We start from the raw sequence: 19,775 nt of genomic DNA, 5'->3' as shown, positions 1-19,775 counted from the left end.
GTATTCAACATCTCCAGCTGGTGATGTTCCTGAAGTACTCGACGGTTCGAGGGTCCTCTGGCAAGGCTACGCCAAGATTGTAGTTGTATGAAGTAGTGAGACCTCTGTCGTCAAGCTTATCATCGCAGCCCGTGTAGCTTTTCATTCGGTTAGATCACTGCACCTACGTGAAAAGTGATAACTTACTGGTAGAACTGACAAACACCGCCAGTGTTGGTAGAAATGGAAGTGACGTTGTGGTTAAATGCATCCGAGATTGCAGTCTGGTCATCGCCCTTCTTAGGGTCGAAGTCGAAGTAGGAGACTTCCCATAATCAGTACAAGTACACATTGTAGAGAGGTAACTAAAACATACCGCATTTTCCGGGCTCGGAACCGAAGGAGATGCATTCGGGTCTGAATCCAACAGTGGTGCACTGCACGACAAAGATGTAACCATCTTCTAGGTTGTAGTCGCGGTTGGGGTCAGGCTCATAAACCTTGGGTATATCGCGCTTTGTCTTGCCGCCCTCATAGACGAGGGTTTTACTCTTCTCAAAGGCTTCCTTTGCAGCACTGTTCATAACGGAGCCAACAAGTTCGATATTGGCTGCTTGAACACTAGTCGCGGCTGCGGCCAAGAGGGCAAATGCAGCTGAGGCAGAGCACTTCATGTTGGAATATTGCGTTTGTGTTTCTTGAGGTTGTACTGAGATGGAATGATCCAGGTCAACTTCTTGGGGATTCATTACGCTTATTTATAGTCAACAGGTTCTTGAAATTACGGCAGATATGTCATGCCGACTCGGAAAGTATCGTTCCATAGTCGATGGTAAGGTAGCATCCTCAAATTCTCTCATACTCATAACTCTACAGAGTACGGAGTATTTACCCATTTAGAATTGACTTTACAGCCTCGTGCGCATCTTTCGGATGGTTCGGGGAGAACATTGGCCGCTCAGGCACTACAGGCATGAAATGGCGATCCTTTGATGTCCTGCCGCTTTGATGTTGATGCTTTTTAGACTGATAAACCAAGGTGAGGCACGTGGACGCGGCAGCACAGACTCGTTTGAGATTCTTAAGGCTCACTGCGAGAACACAATGCTTTGACGACTTTCGAAACAAAACGTTTGAATAATTTGCGACCAATTGAAGGTTTATTCATTCATAAGGATCATCGCTGGACCGTTGGACAGGTCGCATGAGAGTGCAACGTTGGTGCGGTCAAGAAAGTTTAATGACCTTATGCAATTAAATAGTCTTCCGGCAGTTACAACATCAGTTTAATGTCATCATAGCTTGCACCTCGTTCTCAAAAAGCAGCATTGCATTGGTCTTGTGCCTGGTACAAGATCTATTAGGCTTTTGCTTGGTTGCATTGATAGACAAGAGAGACGTTTTTATGCAGCATCCAGCTAGGATCTTGGCCGATCGTTGAGGAAACAGCTTCCCAAATAGTATTTACTATCAAAAGAACCCGAGAGCCGAGTCGTTGTCATCCGCCCAGTCATATGGTACCGATATCCCGGCGTTGGTCATTGACTCGCACCATGTATTATAACCGTTGATTATCGAAGCTGCCTCGCTTTCTCCTACACTTGGCACGAACGGGGCGTTGTCGCAGTATGTGCGGGCTCCCTCTTCATCCAAGTGTGGCCAGCACAGCTTGAGAGTGATATCGCGGCACTTTGAGCTGTTGGGGTTGAGTTCTGCCATGGCACCCATGATTGATAGAGAGGCCTGGATCTGCGAGCGCCAGTCGGGTGCTAGCGCGTGATGAGGGTTCTGCCTCAAGCAGTGAACGGGAATTAGTGTAGCATGGAATAAGAAATACCTGTCGTCGTTAGTGGATGATCTTGCTGGGGGCTCGGGAATAGCTTACAGGATATAAAAGGCTGCGAGCCTTGAATGCGATCGAGATGTCCAGTAACCTTGGATATGTGTGATTGATTCTTTCGCCGCATCGAGGCATCTGAAAACAGCCAGGTTCTCACTACTTGTCAAGTTTTGCTGGGCGTTCTGTGCGGATGATCGTGCCCAGCGGACCAAGAACGGGCGATACATGACGATCCTGAGGTTTCTGTAACGCCACTCGGAAATACCCATGCCCAAGGCAAACTCAGAGTCTGGGGGGGGAACGGCAAGATAATAATATGGTACTTGGGCCAACCAAGAGCCGATGCAGACATCATCCAGAGTTATCAGCTCCGTGGCGGACGGGAAGGGGCTGGTGATAAGGCGGTTGTAAACGGTCATTGTGCTAAGATGATAGGCTGACTGAACCCGGATATATGTGTACATCGTGATACCCTCGACTTCGGGTGGGCAGTGAGTAGAGTCCTGGGTTAGATCCTAGAGTAATAATCAATAAGAGAATCCACAGGTTCGTTCTAATCTACTGACCTTTTCGTGGATATTCAGAGGGAAAGCAGTCTCGACACCAGCCTGGGGCCAGTTCAAGGGTCTGCCGTAGGTGATGGTGGCACCAACATCAAGCACACATAGACACCACCATATTCTACGTCGAGTCTCTGTCTGTAAAGGAGAAAGATTGTTTCCTTCCAAGTCCTTGTGAAGTCCAAGACCGATAGCTAGTCGAATAGCCAGGCCACCATAGTTGAAACCGGTGTTGGGCTTATTTCGTTTCTGCATGTAGTTCGATGACAAGCTGAAAGCTTGCACAAGAGTCAGATTTCCAACCTCGAGGTAGTTGGAAAACAGGCTCTTTTGTGCGGCTTGGAAGATCGGTAGGTCAGTAGCATCGGCGACATTACTGCTCGCAAATGATCCTAAAGCTGCAAGAATGTTTGCCAGCGTGTTCCAGTGACCTTTGTTGGCACAAGGCAACGTGCCCGCATACTGCGCTCGAAAAGTGGGCTCATGCACGATAGGAAACGTGGGATGATAGAAAACAAAGAAGGCATCGATGAGGTTTTCGACAGCGACTCGGGTCAGCATGGCTTGAGAACGAAACCATTGTGAGTGATCTGAATGTTGTTGAAACAGAGACTCAATCTCATGTAGTGCCACTTCGGCGTCAACTTCTTCTCCATCTGGACGGGCAGATAGGATCTGACGCAAGAGAGCGGATCCAGAAGCAGCTCCATAATAACCTCTCTTTTGATCACCAATGGTCAGAGAGGCCATGCCGTCCATGATAGCTTGAGGGTTCCCGTCAACATGGCTTGTTATAGACCAGCTGGCGGGATCATATGTTCCCCATGAAGTCTCCTGTTCGTTCCACTCAAAGTTGTCAGCTGGAGATGGAGTTGCCTCGAATGCTGTGTCTTGTGACGCAGTCCATAGTCCAGGGGCAGCATCTAACTCGCCAATGGGTGCGAGAAGCAAGGGATCTGTGGTGAATGTTCCTGCGTTTCCTGTGCCTGTCATATAAAGACTAGAGTCAGGTGTCTGGTTTGGCAGCTGTAGAAGGTTGTCCACATTGCCTGGGGTCGGGGTTGTATTTGGCAAGCTGACTAACCCCGGTGTTGCTCCTAAGGTTAGTGCTGGGGTTGGTGCCGATTCAGGTGCAGTTGATGGTGTCGCTGCTGGTACTTGTTGATTCTGAGTTACTAGTCCTTCTTTTGGACCTTCTAGCATTTCAGCAATCTGGCCATCAGTGTAATGTCGCCTCAAGACTGTTTCAGCCTTCTCAAGACGCTCCTCCAGGAGGGTGAGTTGTCTACATCACTGTTAGTCCGACAGGTTCCCCAGTCACTCCTAGATGTGGCCCCATGTATGTACCTTCGGGTTAAGCGGGTTCTACTGTGCTTGTCGTAGAGGCAATGTCTTCTGTACTTTCGGCAGATTGAGCAGACGGGCATAACACCATCGCATTTCACTTTGCGGCGTCGACATTCTCGACATGTAGTGGGCTCTTCTACATTAGGTGTTTGTTGAGCAGGAGAGGGCTTGACTGAGTTTGGATCCATGATTCGTCCAGCCGTTGAGGATCGAAGGGCTAAAGTCTGAATGCTTTAGAAGATGGGATGATGGTTAGAATTTGCGACGTACGGTGGCTAGTAAACCCATTGTTAGGAACCCTTGTCCATCCCCGCAATTTAGCCCCGCAATTAGTACGCTTTCGGCCCGACTTAAACACGGGACCAGACATTCGGATCTAAACAGGAAAGAGTAAGCTGACGGACGCCTGACCACTTGAAGCCATCACTTCCAGCGGATTGTCTGGTCTAAGTCATTTCTACCAGAGTATGAATTATTACCTGCATTTCCAGTTATGAAATGGTATAATCACTGTCCTTCTCTACCTTCGCATTACTATTTGAACCCCCACCACACAATTCACGCTAAGGCACTTGCAAGCTAACCCCCACTACCGTGCGTCAACACCTGTGTAAAAAGGCGGCCTTCAATGCAATGGATCGTGTGTGATGATTTGCTACAGGTACAGAGCGCAAGCTCGAGTGAAAGTTTTACTTAATCTACCATTTCGACATCTTCACTTTTGGTTCTTGGTCAAACAGCTACTAGAACAAATAGTGTCTTATTTGAGATTGCCTCTTTTAAATGCAAAGGTCTAGGGTAGTTCGAGATACTAGCTACACCCATCCCATCCCAAGCCTTAAACAAGATAACGGAAGCCCTTTTGAACTCGAAGAGCTTCATCAGCCTCAGCCTCACGGGCCTTCTCAGTGGCATAAGCTTGTGTCTCCTCCCGTTCAAGCTCCTCAAGTCGCTTGTTCAACCTGGAAAGCATCATGCGAAGAACAAGAGCACCGACAATGGTGCAACCAAACATAGCTGTGACAATGCCATAGCTCTTGCGGTAACCATCCTCCTTGAGACCCCAGACGTATGATCCTGCGATGTTACCCAATTGTGCGAAGGCGTTGATGAGGGCGATGGCCACGGCTCGCTTGGCAGGGGGACGAGGGAATGTTGAGCTGATCCAAGAATAGAAGACGATGTATCTAGGAGTTGATGTTAATTGGAAGTTCTGAAATACTGATAATTTTAGAACAGCGACTTACCCAGCGTAAGAAGATGCTTGGAGGAAGAGAGCAAGGTATCGTGCAGCAACGTTGAGTGTCGACATGCTGATGATAAAGCCGACGAGGCCAATACAAATAGGACCGACAATGTGCCAGAACTATGAAATTGTTAGTATGTGGACCATACGTGGTATGTGTTTATGAGAGCATACCTTCTCTTGTGTTCGGTCGGAACTCCAGGCAACGATGAGAGAAACGATGCATGCAAAGAGCCAAGGAGGGGAGCTCATGAGGAGAGTTGGCACATAAGCGAAGCCGAGGGTGCTGGTAAGAGATGGCTATAATATGTCAGTGCATGGAAAAGAGACAACGGATAGGAGGAAGTCTTACGAAGAAGGCGTTAAAAGACAGACCGACAACGTAGACGGCAAAGGTAAGCATCATGACATAGATCTTGCCATCCTTGAGGGCCATCATCAATCCGGCAAAAGCTCCCTCGCCCTCAGCATCCTCGTCAGCCTCACCAACATCCTCGATCATTCGGAGTTGAGCTACTGCAAGCTCCTCTTGAGAGAAACCGCGGGTGTTGCTGGGAAGATCGGGCAGGATGAAGACAGCCAGGATGGCGATGAACATGGTAATGGCACCCTCGACTATGTTATTGTTAGCCATGGTCTTCGTCAAGACTGGTTAGAAGAACTTACTCCAGAAGAGCCAGCGCCAGGAGGCGTGCCCGAGCACGCCATCCATCTCAGATAACACTCCAGCAGCAATCAGAGCTGAGAACGCGTTCGAGATCAAGTTGCCACAAAAGAGCACAGCATTTCTCTTTGTAAGTTCTCGGCGGGTATACCACTTGGAAAGGATAAGCAACGCTCCGGGCAGGAAGGCAGCTTCAGTGAAACCGAGGAAGAAACGAATAACAACCATTCCGGTAAAGTTATGCACGTTTCCCGAGAGGGTTGAAATCAAGCCCCAAAGAAGCATGATAGCACCGAGGTATAATGAGGGTCGTTGGATCTTGTTGATGAACATGTTGGAAGGGACTTGCATAAGGATGTAACCAACATAGAGGATGCTGAGACATGTGGCATACTGGTTATCATCCAGTTTAAGGTCATCCTGCAAGCCCTTGAGTCGAGCAGCCGCAATGTTGTTTCGATCGAGGTAGTTCATGATGTAAATCAGAACGAAGAGAGCGCAACGGGCATCGAGCTTGAGTTTGAGACGCTTCTCAACCCGAGCACGAGTTTCGGGATCCATTGTTCGGGCAAGGGCGAGACGATCGCTGTGAGGAACAAAGCTTTCGAGGTTCTCCTTTGTCTCGAAGGAGGGCTTCTCAGCTCGAGCTGCGCTGATGGCAGCCGAGTTGGTGATCTCGTTGGTCATGATGGCGAGAAAACCACAAGTTCCTGATAAGATAAGAAGAAAAGATAAAGTTGGATGGAACTCCAGATGAGTGATGATCCTCTGGGGTTTGGGGAATTAAACTATCTGGGGTATGGGGAATGGATGAAAAGTATTTATGTCAATTCATAAGGTGCTTCATCGGCCAACTCCATGCATCTTGGAGTTTCAGCTTCACGCGAGCAATTCTCTAGTCAACCCCATGTTCGACAGAACTTGGAGAAATTCGGAGACCACTTACCAATTCGAGACTAGTTGCGAAAAAGTCAACTATGGAGAAAGGCTGACTGTCAGCTACCAATCGGAACATTGGAGTTTTGGCTGGGATGGGGTTTTTAGTGTCGGTACTTGGCTTGTGCGTGGTCGACAGTCAGCCTGGCAGTGGGACATGATACGTAACTAGAGTCTTGGTAGGGGAGAAGTTTAATGAGGCTCTTTCTCCACGCTACAGGTCTGTCGTTCTCGATCCCCGTGGGGGTTCTCCGGCTTCAAACGGCATGGAAATTCGGAGACTCCGCATCGCCGAGTCATGATTATTGGGCGCTATTCAAGTTGACTGTCGACCTCTTCGTGGAAAATCGTCAAGAACGTTCTTTATTATCGTTCATCGTTCGAAGTTTCCCTGATTTTGAGGATCTATGCGCTTTTTAGATAGTTGACTGTCAACCTCATCATGTGAAACTTGAGGCAGTGCAGCATCATGGCTCACATCAGCTTGATCGTATCAAGTGATTTATTAAGGAATTCTCGTGTATTTAACTCCTCGATTGGACGTGTCATGAAATGTAGATATTCTGAATCTTTAAGTGGACAAGCCTCCTGGTTTAACCCTTTCCTCCTAATCAACTACATCTTTTGATATCATTGACTCAAAATGGAGATTACCAAAGTAATTACCCCAGATCAACACCATCTGTTTCCAATTCCACTAACACACACTTCCACTAGGTCGGAATTATTGGAGCAGGCACCATGGGGGGTGCCGTCTCCCTCCTCTTCGCAGAAAAAGGTCTAGACGTGTCTATCGTTGATACATCACGAGCAAGTCTTGATAAGGTCGCGAAGAACGCGGAGGCGGCCGGACTCTCGAAACGAATCCATATCTGCGAAGACTACGATGCCCTTTGCCAAGGGCTTGGCTCACCCAAGGTCTTTATCTTCAGCTTGCCCAACGGTCGTCCTGGTGATAGTGTCGTCGCGCAACTCAAGTCACGTGTTTCAAAAGGCGATATCCTCATCGACGCTTCGAACGAGAACTACGAACGCACCCAATCGAGGCAGGAGATTCTTCGTCCTCTTGGTGTTGCATATATCGGACTCGGCATTTCAGGTGGTAGCTTTGGGGCTCGGTATGGTCCTTCGCTTATGCCAGGTGGTGAGAAATGGGCCGTTGAGCAAGTCCTTCCCCTACTGTCGAGGATCGCGGCCAAGGATGATCAAGGTCGTCCTTGTGTGACCAACATTGGCACTGGTGGAAGTGGCCACTTTGTAAAGATGATTCACAATGGTATTGAGCATGGAATCATGTCCAGTCTTTGCGAAGCATGGGAAATTATGGACAAGTGCTTGAAGATGACCGGTGATGAGATTGGCGACGTCTTTGACTCTTGGTGTGAGAGAGGAGAACTGGCAAGTCCTTTCCAGAAGCTGACTATCTGTAAGCTTGCTAACCAGTTATGATGTAGAAAGGCAACTTCCTTGTATCGATCAGCGGCCCCATCTGCAGAACCAGAAGCCCTGTCGATGGCGGTTCTCTGCTGCATCAGATCAGGGACGCCGTTGTCCAGGATGCCAACGACTCTGAAGGAACTGGAGTTTGGGCCAACATCGAAGCTGTTGCATCTCACGTCCCTGCACCAAGCCTGACCGCAGCACACTACCTACGACTTGCCTCCGCCGAAGTCGAGCAAAGAAGTGCCGTCAAAGCCTCCATTGGAACCGTTTCCCCACAGCCCTTCACAGTTGCACCCGAGAAGCGAGCCCATATTCTTGAACAACTACGCCAAGCTGTCTATGTTACGAGTCTCGCGTGTTTCATCCAAGGATTTGACGTCATGGAGCGCAAGAACCGACAAGAAGGTTGGGGTGTTGACATGACACGTGTCTTGAACATCTGGAGGGCTGGCTGCATCATCAAGTCTGATTATATCTTTGACATCCTAGACACTGCATATGCTGAGGGCTCTGACGTGCATCCCCTGTGCAGACCTGGGGTACCGAACGAGATCAAGAAGTCTTGGCCTGCGCTCAAAGCGATTGTGCTTGAAGGTCTAAAGGCTGACGCTCACCTGCCTTGCTTGAGCGCCACTTTGGAATATCTCAAGTACATTGGAGGAACTGATCTTCCCACTTGCTTCTCGGAAGCTCAGCTGGACAGTTTTGGTGCTCATGGATTTGACCTGAAGTCAGAGCCCATTAGGCATCTTCTGAAGGGTGAGTGACGCTTTGCTTCAGAGTCAGACTGGAAGCTAACATAATCTTACTAGGAAACCACCACGAGACATGGTCCGGCGCTTAGATGAATGTGACATGACTCAAACTCGACAGCCTGCTAAGAGGAGATGGCTACTTTAGTCGGTCACTTCTTATACATTTCACCCTGTTAGTCAGACTTTGCTCTCAATGGCGGGGACATAACAACCTATTGGTTGCAGTCAACAACCCATTGCGCAGAAATCCAGCACAGCAGAGTCATGCTTGTCGGTTTCTTTCTGGGCTATAGTCTCACAACCCTAACATTCACTGAGCGTCAGAGACCTTTAAAGACTGAGAAGTATTAGGCCACCAAGGGTAAACAAGAGCTTATCTTTTAGCTTGGGAATACACTGTGAGACGGTTCTTGGTTAGACGAGGCTGTTATCTACAGAAGGACTGTCGTTGTGACTTTAAGGTCATGGAAAGCAGAAGCTGTAGCAGCACAATGCGTTTTTCTTGATCGATTTCCTTAGAAGCTGCACATGAAAGAAAGTACGAAGGATACTAGAAGGAAGCAGGAAGATTTATTTAGCAATACTTGGCGTACCATTTCGAAGATATCATAGCTAGTATATTTAATATGGAAATACTTAAATTCGAAGAAGGTTCTCACCAGTGAAATCTTGACCAACCATATTGTCACTTCGTATCCAAAGCAGCTCGGCCTCTGTAGAGCTTGTCGCCTATGGCCTGACCGTATCAGTCAAGGGGTCTGCCAAGTGTTGCGGACGACGTCTCGGTAATAACAACTTCTCAACGATGCAACTGCATATATTAATTTAATAATGTTTTATTAAAGTATATATATTGTATGGTTTTCTAAAACTCTAGATCTGTATTCTATCAGATTACAATAGTCAACAATTCTATAGCCAGCACTAGGAAAGTTTTCAAAGTGCAATGAATGAAAGAACACTCTGCTTTGGCCCACTGTTGTCTCCCAATTCATCAACTTAATAGACAGGCAACTACTGTACAACCTCTGCTGACTTGCACAGTTCAGCTTCTCCATATCTTTACTGCCTGTGCCGTTGCATTGAATTGCCAGAAAATGGAGATGCTAAGCTGTGATCGCAAACAGAAGCCTTTACAGGATTTCACTGCCTGCTTAACCCTAGGCCAAGAAGGAGTAAACAGAAATACCTCCGGCTCCACCGGTCTTAATATCAATCTTGACATTTGCAGTGTTCCACCAATCGACTGATTCAGAATAAGCCCTGTTGGCATCAAGAGTCTCGCCAATAAAGAGACTGCTAGGTTCGCGATAGAAGTCTGTCTTGAAAAGTTTGATATAGTTCCCGTTCTTGTCGAAGTACATATTTCCTACTTTGCTGGTGGATTGCTTGTTGGTCGAATGAATAAATTTCTCGCTCGTTACCTCTCCACCAGCCGAGTTGGTATGCCAAAGCACAAGGTCTATAACCGGCTTGCATGTGGCATATGGAGGGGTTTTGTCGTTTTGAACGCAGATTTCGGTTGCCTCGCAAACAACCCATTTGCGCCAAACCCGACCATTGCCGTCTCGGCAAGAGACCTGGAGTATGTTTGACTTGAGGCATTCAGATTGGGTGTAGGTCTGGCCTGCGGCGCAAATACTGCGGGTTGCAGGGGAAGCTCTTGCGAGTAACTTCGCCTTCGCCTTGCACCCTTCTTCGTCGGGGTGGCAGTCATGCACACTCTGACCCGGGGTTGCAAGTGAAATCTCGTCGAGATTGAAGGTAAGGGGTGTCAGTCCAGTACTATCGACTGCCTGATCCCTCGTGATGATGCCCTCTTTCGGGTTTGGGACAGCAGCTGACGAGACCATTCCAGAGAGGAGGAGCCCCATGAGCATGCTTGCGGTTGATTGAAGACGCATTTTGCCTGATTGAGCTTTGGCACTTGGTAAAGATGTTTCGTAAACTGATGTTGAAAAGGATTGAAGGTTGATGGTGATGAGGAAAGACTGATTCTCGAGGGAACTTTCGGCCTCTTTATAGCAAAATTCAGACAACAAGGCGCACAAAGGAAACTGATACTAACAGTGCCAGACTTGTGACATTCTGAGACCTTTCCCTCTTTGATCAATATCGAAAGGTATTGAATTTGCTGAACTTGCTCGTCTACCTGAGGAGGTTAACTTATGGTATATGAAAGTTAGTTTCTCGTGTTAACGGGCGCGTTTGATAGACTATGGGTGTCTTGATATCTAGTTTAGACTATAGGCAAGTCATAGGCTAGCAGGCCTTTGTGTTAGTAAACTTTGATTTCGTTGAATACGAAATTGGATAAATCGATCAATATATAAGCTCCTGCCAGACAGACATGCAGTTGGTTGCTGGTTGCTGGTTGGACAGCGGAGCAGACAAGGTTGGCAAGGTTGGCAAGGTTGGCAAGGTTGGCAAGGTATAGATAGAGACCAAGGTTAGCGCAGTCAAGTCTTGGTCTAGGTCTGTCCTTATCCTTTATCTAATCCGCGTATTCTACTAAAACTGTCAAACTAACTTTCTATCCTGACAAGAACTGACGCCAGATTATACACGCTAACTAGTAAAGGAAGGTTGACTCTATTGGGAACTTTTGTAAGCCAGATTCAACACATCATCAAAAATAGCGTAGTTAAAGAAATTGACTTCCTTGAACTTTGAAGCTATCGCGAAGGCAGCTAATATGAAGATGAAATGGGCTTATACAACGGCTAAGCAAATGCCGATCCTAGCATCCGGAGGAATCGGGCCCTTCACCACGACTTCCCATCAAAACATGAGGTAATTTTATGTGTTCATTTCTTGACTTGTTAGGTCTTCTATAGAAGGGAAGATATCAAACTTTGCATAATGATAGTACAGAACGGGCTGTTTAGGATTCAGGTAATTAGGAAAGCTGCCGCTGAGATCACGTGCGATCGATTGCTTCCATTCTCTACCTTATCTGTACGTACTTATAAACTGCTGGACGCACCAAGTGGAGCCCGGCACTTGTTGGTATCCGCGGACGCGGCTGCCGTTTTGAGGCTGTTACCGGTGACTTGGCTCATACACCAGGGAAGAGGCAGGGAAACGACTTTAGTGCAAATTACACGAAAAGCCGTTTCCCGAATCTATCAAGGTTGCGGCCGCGTAAAGTTGTGAAGTGGCGGCTGTCATGGGGCTATCAGCTGTTGTGTGGCTATTATGGGCTGTTATGAAGTGCCGAGTATCCTGACTGACACATTTGTAGGTCACCGACGCGTTTGGTGAGCAATGTAAGCTGATTGCTGGTTGTAGCCTGAGCTTTAGCTGGGTTAAAACGACACGCTTAAAGCATGTCTGCTCGGCACTGGTCTCACAAACCCATTATTGACTGACCGTCAAAGACCTTAAGAGCCTGAGAGAAATTCTACGCTACCAGGAGGAAACAGGAGCTTTTCTTCTGGTTTCGAAGCACACTATCGGATGGGTTTTGAATAGAAGCTTGCTACCTATAGAGGACAAACCACAGTTCTAACACTCTTTCGTGGAAGATTGGAGGCTACATCATCTTTCGTTCACTGTCGATTTCTTTAGTGATTTTATACTGGTAAAAGAGACAAAGACTTTGGAAATAGGTAGCAGCTTTAGGCAAAGAGAAATGCTCTTACTTTTAGTACTAGTTAAATATTGATAATTAAAATATCTCGTGTTTAAGGTACTCTTAGCTTAAATACGGCCATGCATAACCGTTGTAGCCCTTATATAAAATTTTCACAATGTTCATGGGGTATATAAAGAGTTTTGTAGATACTTGCTAGCCATAAGGTTAAACTTTAGGCTGCTAACACAGATGATAAGAACACGATAGGGGAACATAAAGAGCAACAACTTGGCGAATCGAGTTGGGGTTGTCGCAGAACGCAGCAATTAACCATTTCATTGATAATCTAAAAAGAGAATTCTTGACCAATCATCTTCTCACTTTTCCTCCAAAGCAACTCTGCCTCTGTTGAACTCGTCGCCCATGGTCTGACTGTATCGGTCATAGGGTCTGTTAAACGGCATTCAAGTAGATATGCACCGTTATGTTCTATCAAGATGAGTCTATATAAATCTGAGAATATTTGGAGTCCTACTAACCCTTGAGACCAGGATCGAAAGCAGCAAACGCGTGTGTTGCAGCACCGACCTCAGAGGAAACTGGGACAGTCGACCAATCCATCCAACCCCAGGGGTCTCCCATTGCACGATCAGCTTCGACTATATTCGTTAGCTTTATAGTCCTTGAAAGTCATCCGTCGAATACTTACCCAGACTATCCAAGTTATCTAGATGCTTAGCCAAAGAAGTATCAAGGATTGCGCCTGGATGAAGGGAGAACGCTTGGCGTCCACGACTGCCGAGTTTCTCAGCAAGAGAGATGGCAAATAACATGTTTGCTGTCTTTGACTGCCCATAGGCACTCCACTTGTTGTATCTTTCACCGTTCTATATGCGGGCTAGCAACAATTCCATAGTAAAGCGTCGTAAAAGCTTGCGCTGAAATTGGGGTCACCCCATCGAATAGGCCCCAGACGGTGACCATTACTGGAAACGCTGACCACTCGAGGCGTCTCTGAAGCAAGGATCTTGTCTATGATCAGATTCGTAAACAGGAAGTGACCCAGATGGTTCGATGCGAATTGGTTTTCGAAACCATCCTCTGTGAGCTTAAAGTCTGTCGCCATAATTCCCGCATTATTGACCAGGACGTCGATCTTGGGAACGTCTGACCATCCATTGACCTCTTCTGCAGCAGCACGAACAGAACGGAGGGAACCGAGGTCAATGATCAGAAGTTTGGTCTTGAGGTTGGGGTACTTTGCAGCAAGACTATCTGCAGTTTGCTGAAGCTTGCTCACACTACGACCGGCAAGGATAGCTAGTTCAGGATCTGCGACTGCAATAGCTTCCACAAATAGTGCACCGAGACCCCCTGGACTTGCACCTGTCGTAAGGATAGTCTTGCCCTTGATGATGGGTGCATACTCTTGTGCGAGTTGGTGAACTGTAGTTTTGGGAGCGTGCTGTACCATGATGGTGGCTAAGAGGTTTTGAATGAAAGCACTGTATAAGATCGAATGGTAGAAGATAATGGGGAGTTGATTCTGAGGAACAATTCTATCCTTTTATATTCTTCTTACAACTGCAGCTTTTGTGGATCTCATATGATCGGCAGGCAATATTTCCAGGATGGTGAATCTGGCTGGCGTCAGCCAGATCCTTAGTGGAGTCACAGCCACCTTGGGGTCCCAAGGTAAAGGATTCGAATATGATTGGTGGCTCGAGCAGTATACGATGTCATTACAAATTCTTTGAATGGGGCTACAATGATGATATATGGCAGGGAATCTTGTCTGGTTATTGTCTGAGAATGTACTGGTACCTATGGGATTTTCAGAAGAATTTCCATTTCATGTAATCTGATCTAGTTCGTGAAGTTTTCCTAAGGCTGCGGAGAACATACGATCACGGAATGCGAATCTAATTGGGAATTCGAACAGAATATCTTATCATTATAATGAATTGGTACATGTGTTGTAAGCGAAAGAGTTGCGAAGGGGTATTGTGTGATGTAAAGCGACAAATTGTTATACATGGGTTCCGACCGCAGCCTTCATCTCCCACATCGTACAAGAAGTCCAAGCGATTATAACAGCAAATTACAATAAAACAATGAATACTAAGTATCAACTCATACTCCATAGGTAAAATAACCCATGATATAAAAAGAAGAAATGGGCCAGGGTTGCGTTACAGAGTACACAATCCATTGACACAAGCACAAATTCCCAGCGATGTACACAAGTTGAGGTTTGCCACACAGTCATCTTCTGTAGAACAAGGGACTTCATCAACACAAACTTCTTGTTGACACGTCTGTCCAGTACTGCATTGCGAGTCTGTCGAGCATGTGTCGACGTTTCTTGGTGGGCTGCAGACTGCGTCCAAGCAGACGCAGAGGCCAAGGGCGCAAAGAGGGTTCAGAGATAAGAGGCAGTCAACACTGTCGGAACAAGATGAGGCGTTCCCGTTGCCAGTACTTGCAGACGATACCCTGCAAAAGCCATCTGCGGCGCATGTATCGCCTGTAACAGTACAGTCGCTGTCGTCAGTACATGGTGTTTCCGAACTACTGGTTGGGGCCGGTGTACTATCAGACGTGACAGTGACGAAGCCGCTGCTAGGGTTTGCAGTCTGCTGGCAAATCAGGTCTATGCAGGCGAAAATCCCCAAAGCATTTGCGCCAATGGCTGCCACGCAGTCCTGGTTTGTCGAGCATTCGATATCGGTTGTAGCGCCCGGAGAAGGCGGTTGAGTTGTCGAAGATCCAGCGCCTGCAGTTGAGATAGTTTCTTGACAGAGAAGATCAACGCATACAAATAATCCCAATGCCTGAGCGCCGAGAGCGGCAACACAGTCTTGGTCAGTTTCACACTCAACGTCAGTTGTAGATCCCGAAACAGACACCCCGGTGCTCGTTGCTGTAGTTGCAACACTGCCCGTTGCTGTCTGTTGGCAAAGAAGATTCACACATGCAAAGATACCAAGAGCCCCAACTCCAATGGCTGCCACACAGTCTTGATCCGTTGAGCACTCGACGTCAGTTCTTTGTCTAGATGAGGCAGGCTCAGTAGCAGAGGCACCAGCTCCAGAGGCCGTAGCTGTCTGCTGACATAAAAGATCTATGCACGCGAATATCCCTATCGCGTTGGCTCCCAACGCCGCCACGCAGTCCTGATCTGTGGCACAATCGATAGGTTCAGTGATAGTGGGAACAGCGTTGGAGCCTGTTTGCGATGCTGTCGTGTCTCCATTCGTAGGGTTGGCAGTTGGCTGAAGCTGGCAAATGAGGTCCACACAGACGTATATTCCCAAGACAGACAGTCCGAGGGCGGCTGTACAGTCTTCAGCAGTCCCGCACGATACTGATGACTGTGCTGCTGGTGCCCCAGCTGTTTCTGTTGGACCTTGGTCGGTGTCTCCAGGGTCATCGCCGCCGCCTCCACCGTTGCTTGAGCCAGGGCCGAGTTGACAGACAGCATCCACGCAGACACACAAGTTGAGCCCGCCGACCAAACATAATGCTACATCGGCCACACAGTCGTCGCTGGTAGAACATGCCGACCCTGTTTCTCTGGCCGACTCATCGGATGTTGTAGTTCCCGATGCACTGGCACCAGACCCAGGATTGTTGCCAGAAGCCGTGCTTGTGACTTGAGAGCCACCAGTTGTTGTGTCTCGAACACAGACTGCGTTGACACAAGTGCATAGATTGAGTGAGCCACTTAAGCACAACGAGACATCAGCCAAACAGTCGTCATCATCAGTACATAGTGTACCTTCGCCAGTCTCCGTCGGTGTTGATGGATCGGTGCCCTGGGTTCCAGATGCCGCGGTAGAACTGACGCCTCCTAAAGTAGAAGCGGCATCTGGGTCGGTGTCCGGGACGCATACTGCGTTCACGCAAGCGCAGATGTTGAGTCCTCCGGATATACAGAGCTCAGTGTCGACTACACAGTCACTGTCATCTGAGCAGGATGTGGGAGATTCACCAGTGGGTGACGAGCTTTGGCCTGTGGTTGTGACAGATGAAGACTGGCCACCAGTTGTCTGTCCATTGGAAGATCCAGTCGTTCCAGCCCCTTGGCTTGGGTTGGTACCCTCTGAATTGGTCGCAGAAGGCTGACTGCCACTCGCACTTGTCTGATCTCCAGGGTTGGGGCCGCCGTCAGTATTTGAAGGTTGGCCATCACCTGTGTCAGAACCAGCTGGGTTTCGGGAGCTTGACTGACTGGCAACGGTATTTGAAGTGCCTGAACCTTGAGTTGTAGAGCCAGTGGCACCTCCATCACCGCCTGTAGCCGACGGGCCCCCGTTGCTCGTTGAGATGCTGCCTGACCCTCGAGTGACTGTGTTACTACCACCATTACTATCCGTCGGCGATGGGTCGTTGTCTCCGCCACCAGTAGGATTTCCTTCGGGGCTTCCGATCTGTCTAGAAGTCGATGTCACCAATCTTCCAGACGCATCTGTTGAGTCTGGGCCGGGGTTGACAATTGGTGCCCCATCAGATAGGATAGAAGTTGGCGATGTCTGGCCTGTTGAACCTGTAGCTCCCGATCCGCCCGCTCCTGAAGGTGAAGAGCCGCCAGATACAGAAGCGCCCGATGTTGCTTCTGCGCCACCATTGGACATAGAGTCACTCGACACAGGGTCGCCATCACCGCCTGTACCACCTCCCTCTGTACTTCCAGTCTGGTTGGGCGAAGACGCTGATTGTGAGCGACTGCTTGATCCGTTGTCGCCTCCAGATCCATCGCCTCCAGGGCCACTTCCTTGGCTGCCACTTTGGCTTGGACGGGTTCCAGCTTGTGTGCTCGAGGTCTGTCTGCCATTTGATCCTGTATTAGCAGCACCAGAGGAGGAATTGTCTGCATCAGGATCGCCACCACCACCAGGAACATTGCCTTGTGGTCTAGCCGTAAGTGCTGGTTGGCGTGTTGTCTGCGATCCATTTCCACTGCCGTCTGATCCATTGCCTGATGATGAACCAGAACCTGGGCTGGATTCTGAGCCATTGCCGTCGCCATCTCCACCATTTGATCCTGAACCACTGCCTCCCTGAGATCCAGTTCCTGAACCATTGCCTGAGGGTGAATCCGATCCTGAATTTGATCCGTTGCCCGAGCCAGTTCCGCTTCCTGGGTTCGTGCCAGATCCAGAGCTTCCACCGTCATTTGAGCCACCAGCAGACCCATTGCCGGAGCCTGAGCCTGAGCCGTTCCCAGATCCGGAACCACTACCGGAGCCAGATCCTGAGCCAGTACCGGGTCCTGAGTCAGAATTACCTTGGGAGTCATCACCACCAGAGCCTTGTCCTTGTGTACTGCCAGCCTGTGACCCATCATCGGAAGAGCCGTCGCTTGGAGAGGCCCCATCAGAAGAACCTCCGCTGCCCTGGCCTTCCTCACCTGTGTTATCACCATTCCCGTCATCACCACTTGAGGAGGAAGATCCATCATCGACTCCATTATTTGAACCGCTCTCTTGGGGTCTTGCACCTCCACTTGAACCTGATCCTCCTGTGCTATCAATAGGGACACAAGCTCCATTTTGGCATGTCTCACCAGTAGCGCAAGCGACTCCATTGCAGCTAGCTAAACCGGGACTTGGTGTGCAAATGTTGCCTATACAGACTTCATCGCTGCTGCAAGTTTCGCCACCGCAAGAGGTTGGGTCACCGAGAGCCACACAGGAATCTTGTATACAAGCATAGTTGATGGGGCAATTGACACCTGATGCACCGCAGTTGACCGGGCCATCGGCCGGTACGCACTCGTTTTTAATACAGGCAAACCCTGGCTGGCATGCTGATGTCGCTTGTCTCCGAAGAAGACGCAGAAGACGGCTGGAGGATGTCCCGCAGGAAGATGGGTCCTGAACTGAAGAGCATTGGTTGTTGATACAGACCGTATTCCCAGCACAGGCTGGGCTGCAAGTTGAAGTAGGTGAGCCAGTGCCAGTATTTCCTCCGTTCTGCCCTGATGGTGCTTCATCGGCGCCATTTTGGTCAGATCCATCTTGGTCTGCTTGTCCATCCCCGTTTCCTGAGTCAGACTCCGAGCCAGGCAGAGAAGCACTTCCCGAAGATCTGCTTGTGTCGTCTTCACCTCCAGAAGCTGAGTCTCCTCCCCCTTGCCCAGCATCGCCCGAAGTTCCCTGGGGTCGAGCTGAGGTTGCGCCATTTCCATTTGATGAGCCCTCATTGCCAGAGTCGCCTCCATCGTTGGAACCATCTGGTGACTGTGAATTCCCGTCGCTGGACGCATCATTGTCCTGGTCTGATGATCCATTTCCATCAGAAGATCCTCCTTCTTGGCCGTTGGCATCACCACCATCTTCTCCCGAGCCATCTTCATTCGTTTCACTGTCGCCAGCACTGCCACTTCCTCCCGAGGAACTGCCTCCTGCGTCCGACTGTCTTTCTTCATCCTCATCTGCACCAGGAATACGTGCTCCAGGACCTCCAGACCCAGCACCACAAGCGACCCTGGGTGTGTTGGACTGGTGAATAAGGTTGCTGGTACATTGATCCGAGACACACACTTGGTTACTTCCGCAGGGTTCTGAGCTGCTTCCACATTGCGATAGGTCGGTTGAGATCCTGATAGGTACGCACTCGTTGTTCGAGCAGTAAGATCCGGTTTGGCACTTTCCATTAGATGAGCCACAATTGGTAGCAGTCCTGGAAGTAATGTTGAGTGAGCGGCATTGTCCGGAAACACAGAGTTGGCCATCGGTACAGTTCTTTGGGTTGGCCCCCAGGCCACAGTTATAAGTGTCGGTCGAGATGAAGACCTGACGACAGTATCCACCTCGGCATGATGCGCCAAGGGAGCATTCACTGCTTCTTTTGCAGGACTGGACGTTGGTACCAAGTTGAAATGGCACACATGATCCGTCAAGGCACCAGTTACCCGAACTGCAGGTTGTATTTGAAGGACCGCAAGACTTGGGGTCTGAGCCAATGTTAATCTTCTGGCATTTGTTGTTGACACAAAGAGATCCAGGTCCACACCGTTCGTTCGTACTGCCACAACGACGGGAGTTTGCTGTCACCTGGATTGGAGAACACTTTCCATCATCGCACCATTGGCCCGGCCGACATGATCCAGAGCTATTGGAACCTGATGAGGTAGTGCAGCTGTTGGTATTTGACCCAACATCAAGAGGGAAACATCCGCCAGCAACGCAGAGCTCTCCAGCTTTGCATGAGTTGCCACGCTTCCCGCATTGTGTAGGGTCGAGTCCGATCGTGACGCTTGTACAGCTTCCCCAGGTGCATACGCCAGGGAGTGGACAGCCTCCAGCATAGAGCATGCCAGTTTGCTGGTTGGGTTCACTGTCGCAGGGGAGAGTATGGGATGGGGTAGGTGAGAGAAGTAAAAGCGAAGCCATCACAGCTCGCCAGTTCATGTTGGGAGCC

General features: G+C 48.9%; 7 protein-coding genes across 7 annotated transcripts; 1 reads left to right on the top strand and 6 right to left on the bottom strand.

Annotated features, from left to right (window-relative positions):
• Positions 1-4: 4 nt before the first annotated feature.
• BKA55DRAFT_539962 (uncharacterized protein) lies at positions 5-653 on the bottom strand (the record flags this gene model as incomplete). The annotated part of the gene is made up of 3 exons (XM_046190204.1): positions 5-137; positions 187-304; positions 356-653. The coding sequence occupies 3 exons, from the start codon at positions 651-653 to the stop codon at positions 5-7; spliced, it is 549 nt and encodes a 182-aa protein (XP_046048324.1).
• Positions 654-1,449: 796 nt separating this feature from the next.
• BKA55DRAFT_690646 (fungal-specific transcription factor domain-containing protein) lies at positions 1,450-3,914 on the bottom strand (the record flags this gene model as incomplete). Its single annotated transcript, XM_046199535.1, has 4 exons — positions 1,450-1,816; positions 1,865-2,334; positions 2,386-3,664; positions 3,727-3,914. The coding sequence occupies 4 exons, from the start codon at positions 3,912-3,914 to the stop codon at positions 1,450-1,452; spliced, it is 2,304 nt and encodes a 767-aa protein (XP_046048323.1).
• A 650-nt stretch (positions 3,915-4,564) lies between these two features.
• On the bottom strand, positions 4,565-6,323 carry BKA55DRAFT_513015 (major facilitator superfamily domain-containing protein; the record flags this gene model as incomplete). The annotated part of the gene is made up of 5 exons (XM_046187860.1): positions 4,565-4,913; positions 4,974-5,092; positions 5,147-5,272; positions 5,325-5,587; positions 5,639-6,323. The coding sequence occupies 5 exons, from the start codon at positions 6,321-6,323 to the stop codon at positions 4,565-4,567; spliced, it is 1,542 nt and encodes a 513-aa protein (XP_046048322.1).
• A 781-nt stretch (positions 6,324-7,104) lies between these two features.
• Positions 7,105-9,072, top strand: BKA55DRAFT_379407 (6-phosphogluconate dehydrogenase). Its single transcript, XM_046185949.1, has 4 exons — positions 7,105-7,230; positions 7,290-7,970; positions 8,027-8,774; positions 8,828-9,072. The coding sequence occupies exons 1-4, from the start codon at positions 7,216-7,218 to the stop codon at positions 8,857-8,859; spliced, it is 1,476 nt and encodes a 491-aa protein (XP_046048321.1). The 5' UTR covers positions 7,105-7,215; the 3' UTR covers positions 8,860-9,072.
• A 553-nt stretch (positions 9,073-9,625) lies between these two features.
• On the bottom strand, positions 9,626-10,886 carry BKA55DRAFT_379383 (uncharacterized protein). Its single transcript, XM_046185948.1, has 2 exons — positions 10,839-10,886; positions 9,626-10,787 (listed from the first exon to the last, which is right to left on the bottom strand). Exon 2 carries the CDS (start codon positions 10,672-10,674, stop codon positions 9,931-9,933), a length of 744 nt encoding a protein of 247 aa, XP_046048320.1. The 5' UTR covers positions 10,675-10,787; positions 10,839-10,886; the 3' UTR covers positions 9,626-9,930.
• A 1,807-nt stretch (positions 10,887-12,693) lies between these two features.
• Positions 12,694-13,949, bottom strand: BKA55DRAFT_664115 (uncharacterized protein; the record flags this gene model as incomplete). The annotated part of the gene is made up of 4 exons (XM_046197685.1): positions 13,285-13,949; positions 13,057-13,234; positions 12,887-13,006; positions 12,694-12,779 (listed from the first exon to the last, which is right to left on the bottom strand). The coding sequence occupies exons 1-4, from the start codon at positions 13,819-13,821 to the stop codon at positions 12,694-12,696; spliced, it is 921 nt and encodes a 306-aa protein (XP_046048319.1). The 5' UTR covers positions 13,822-13,949.
• A 590-nt stretch (positions 13,950-14,539) lies between these two features.
• BKA55DRAFT_728589 (uncharacterized protein) lies at positions 14,540-19,775 on the bottom strand (the record flags this gene model as incomplete). Its single annotated transcript, XM_046201182.1, has 2 exons — positions 18,460-19,775; positions 14,540-18,396 (listed from the first exon to the last, which is right to left on the bottom strand). The coding sequence occupies exons 1-2, from the start codon at positions 19,763-19,765 to the stop codon at positions 14,540-14,542; spliced, it is 5,163 nt and encodes a 1,720-aa protein (XP_046048318.1). The 5' UTR covers positions 19,766-19,775.

The sequence above is a fragment of the Fusarium redolens genome (assembly GCF_020744475.1).
Source record: "Fusarium redolens strain MPI-CAGE-AT-0023 chromosome Unknown BKA55scaffold_9, whole genome shotgun sequence".
Taxonomy (NCBI): domain Eukaryota; kingdom Fungi; phylum Ascomycota; class Sordariomycetes; order Hypocreales; family Nectriaceae; genus Fusarium; species Fusarium redolens.
This window is presented reverse-complemented; position numbering and strand designations above follow the sequence as displayed.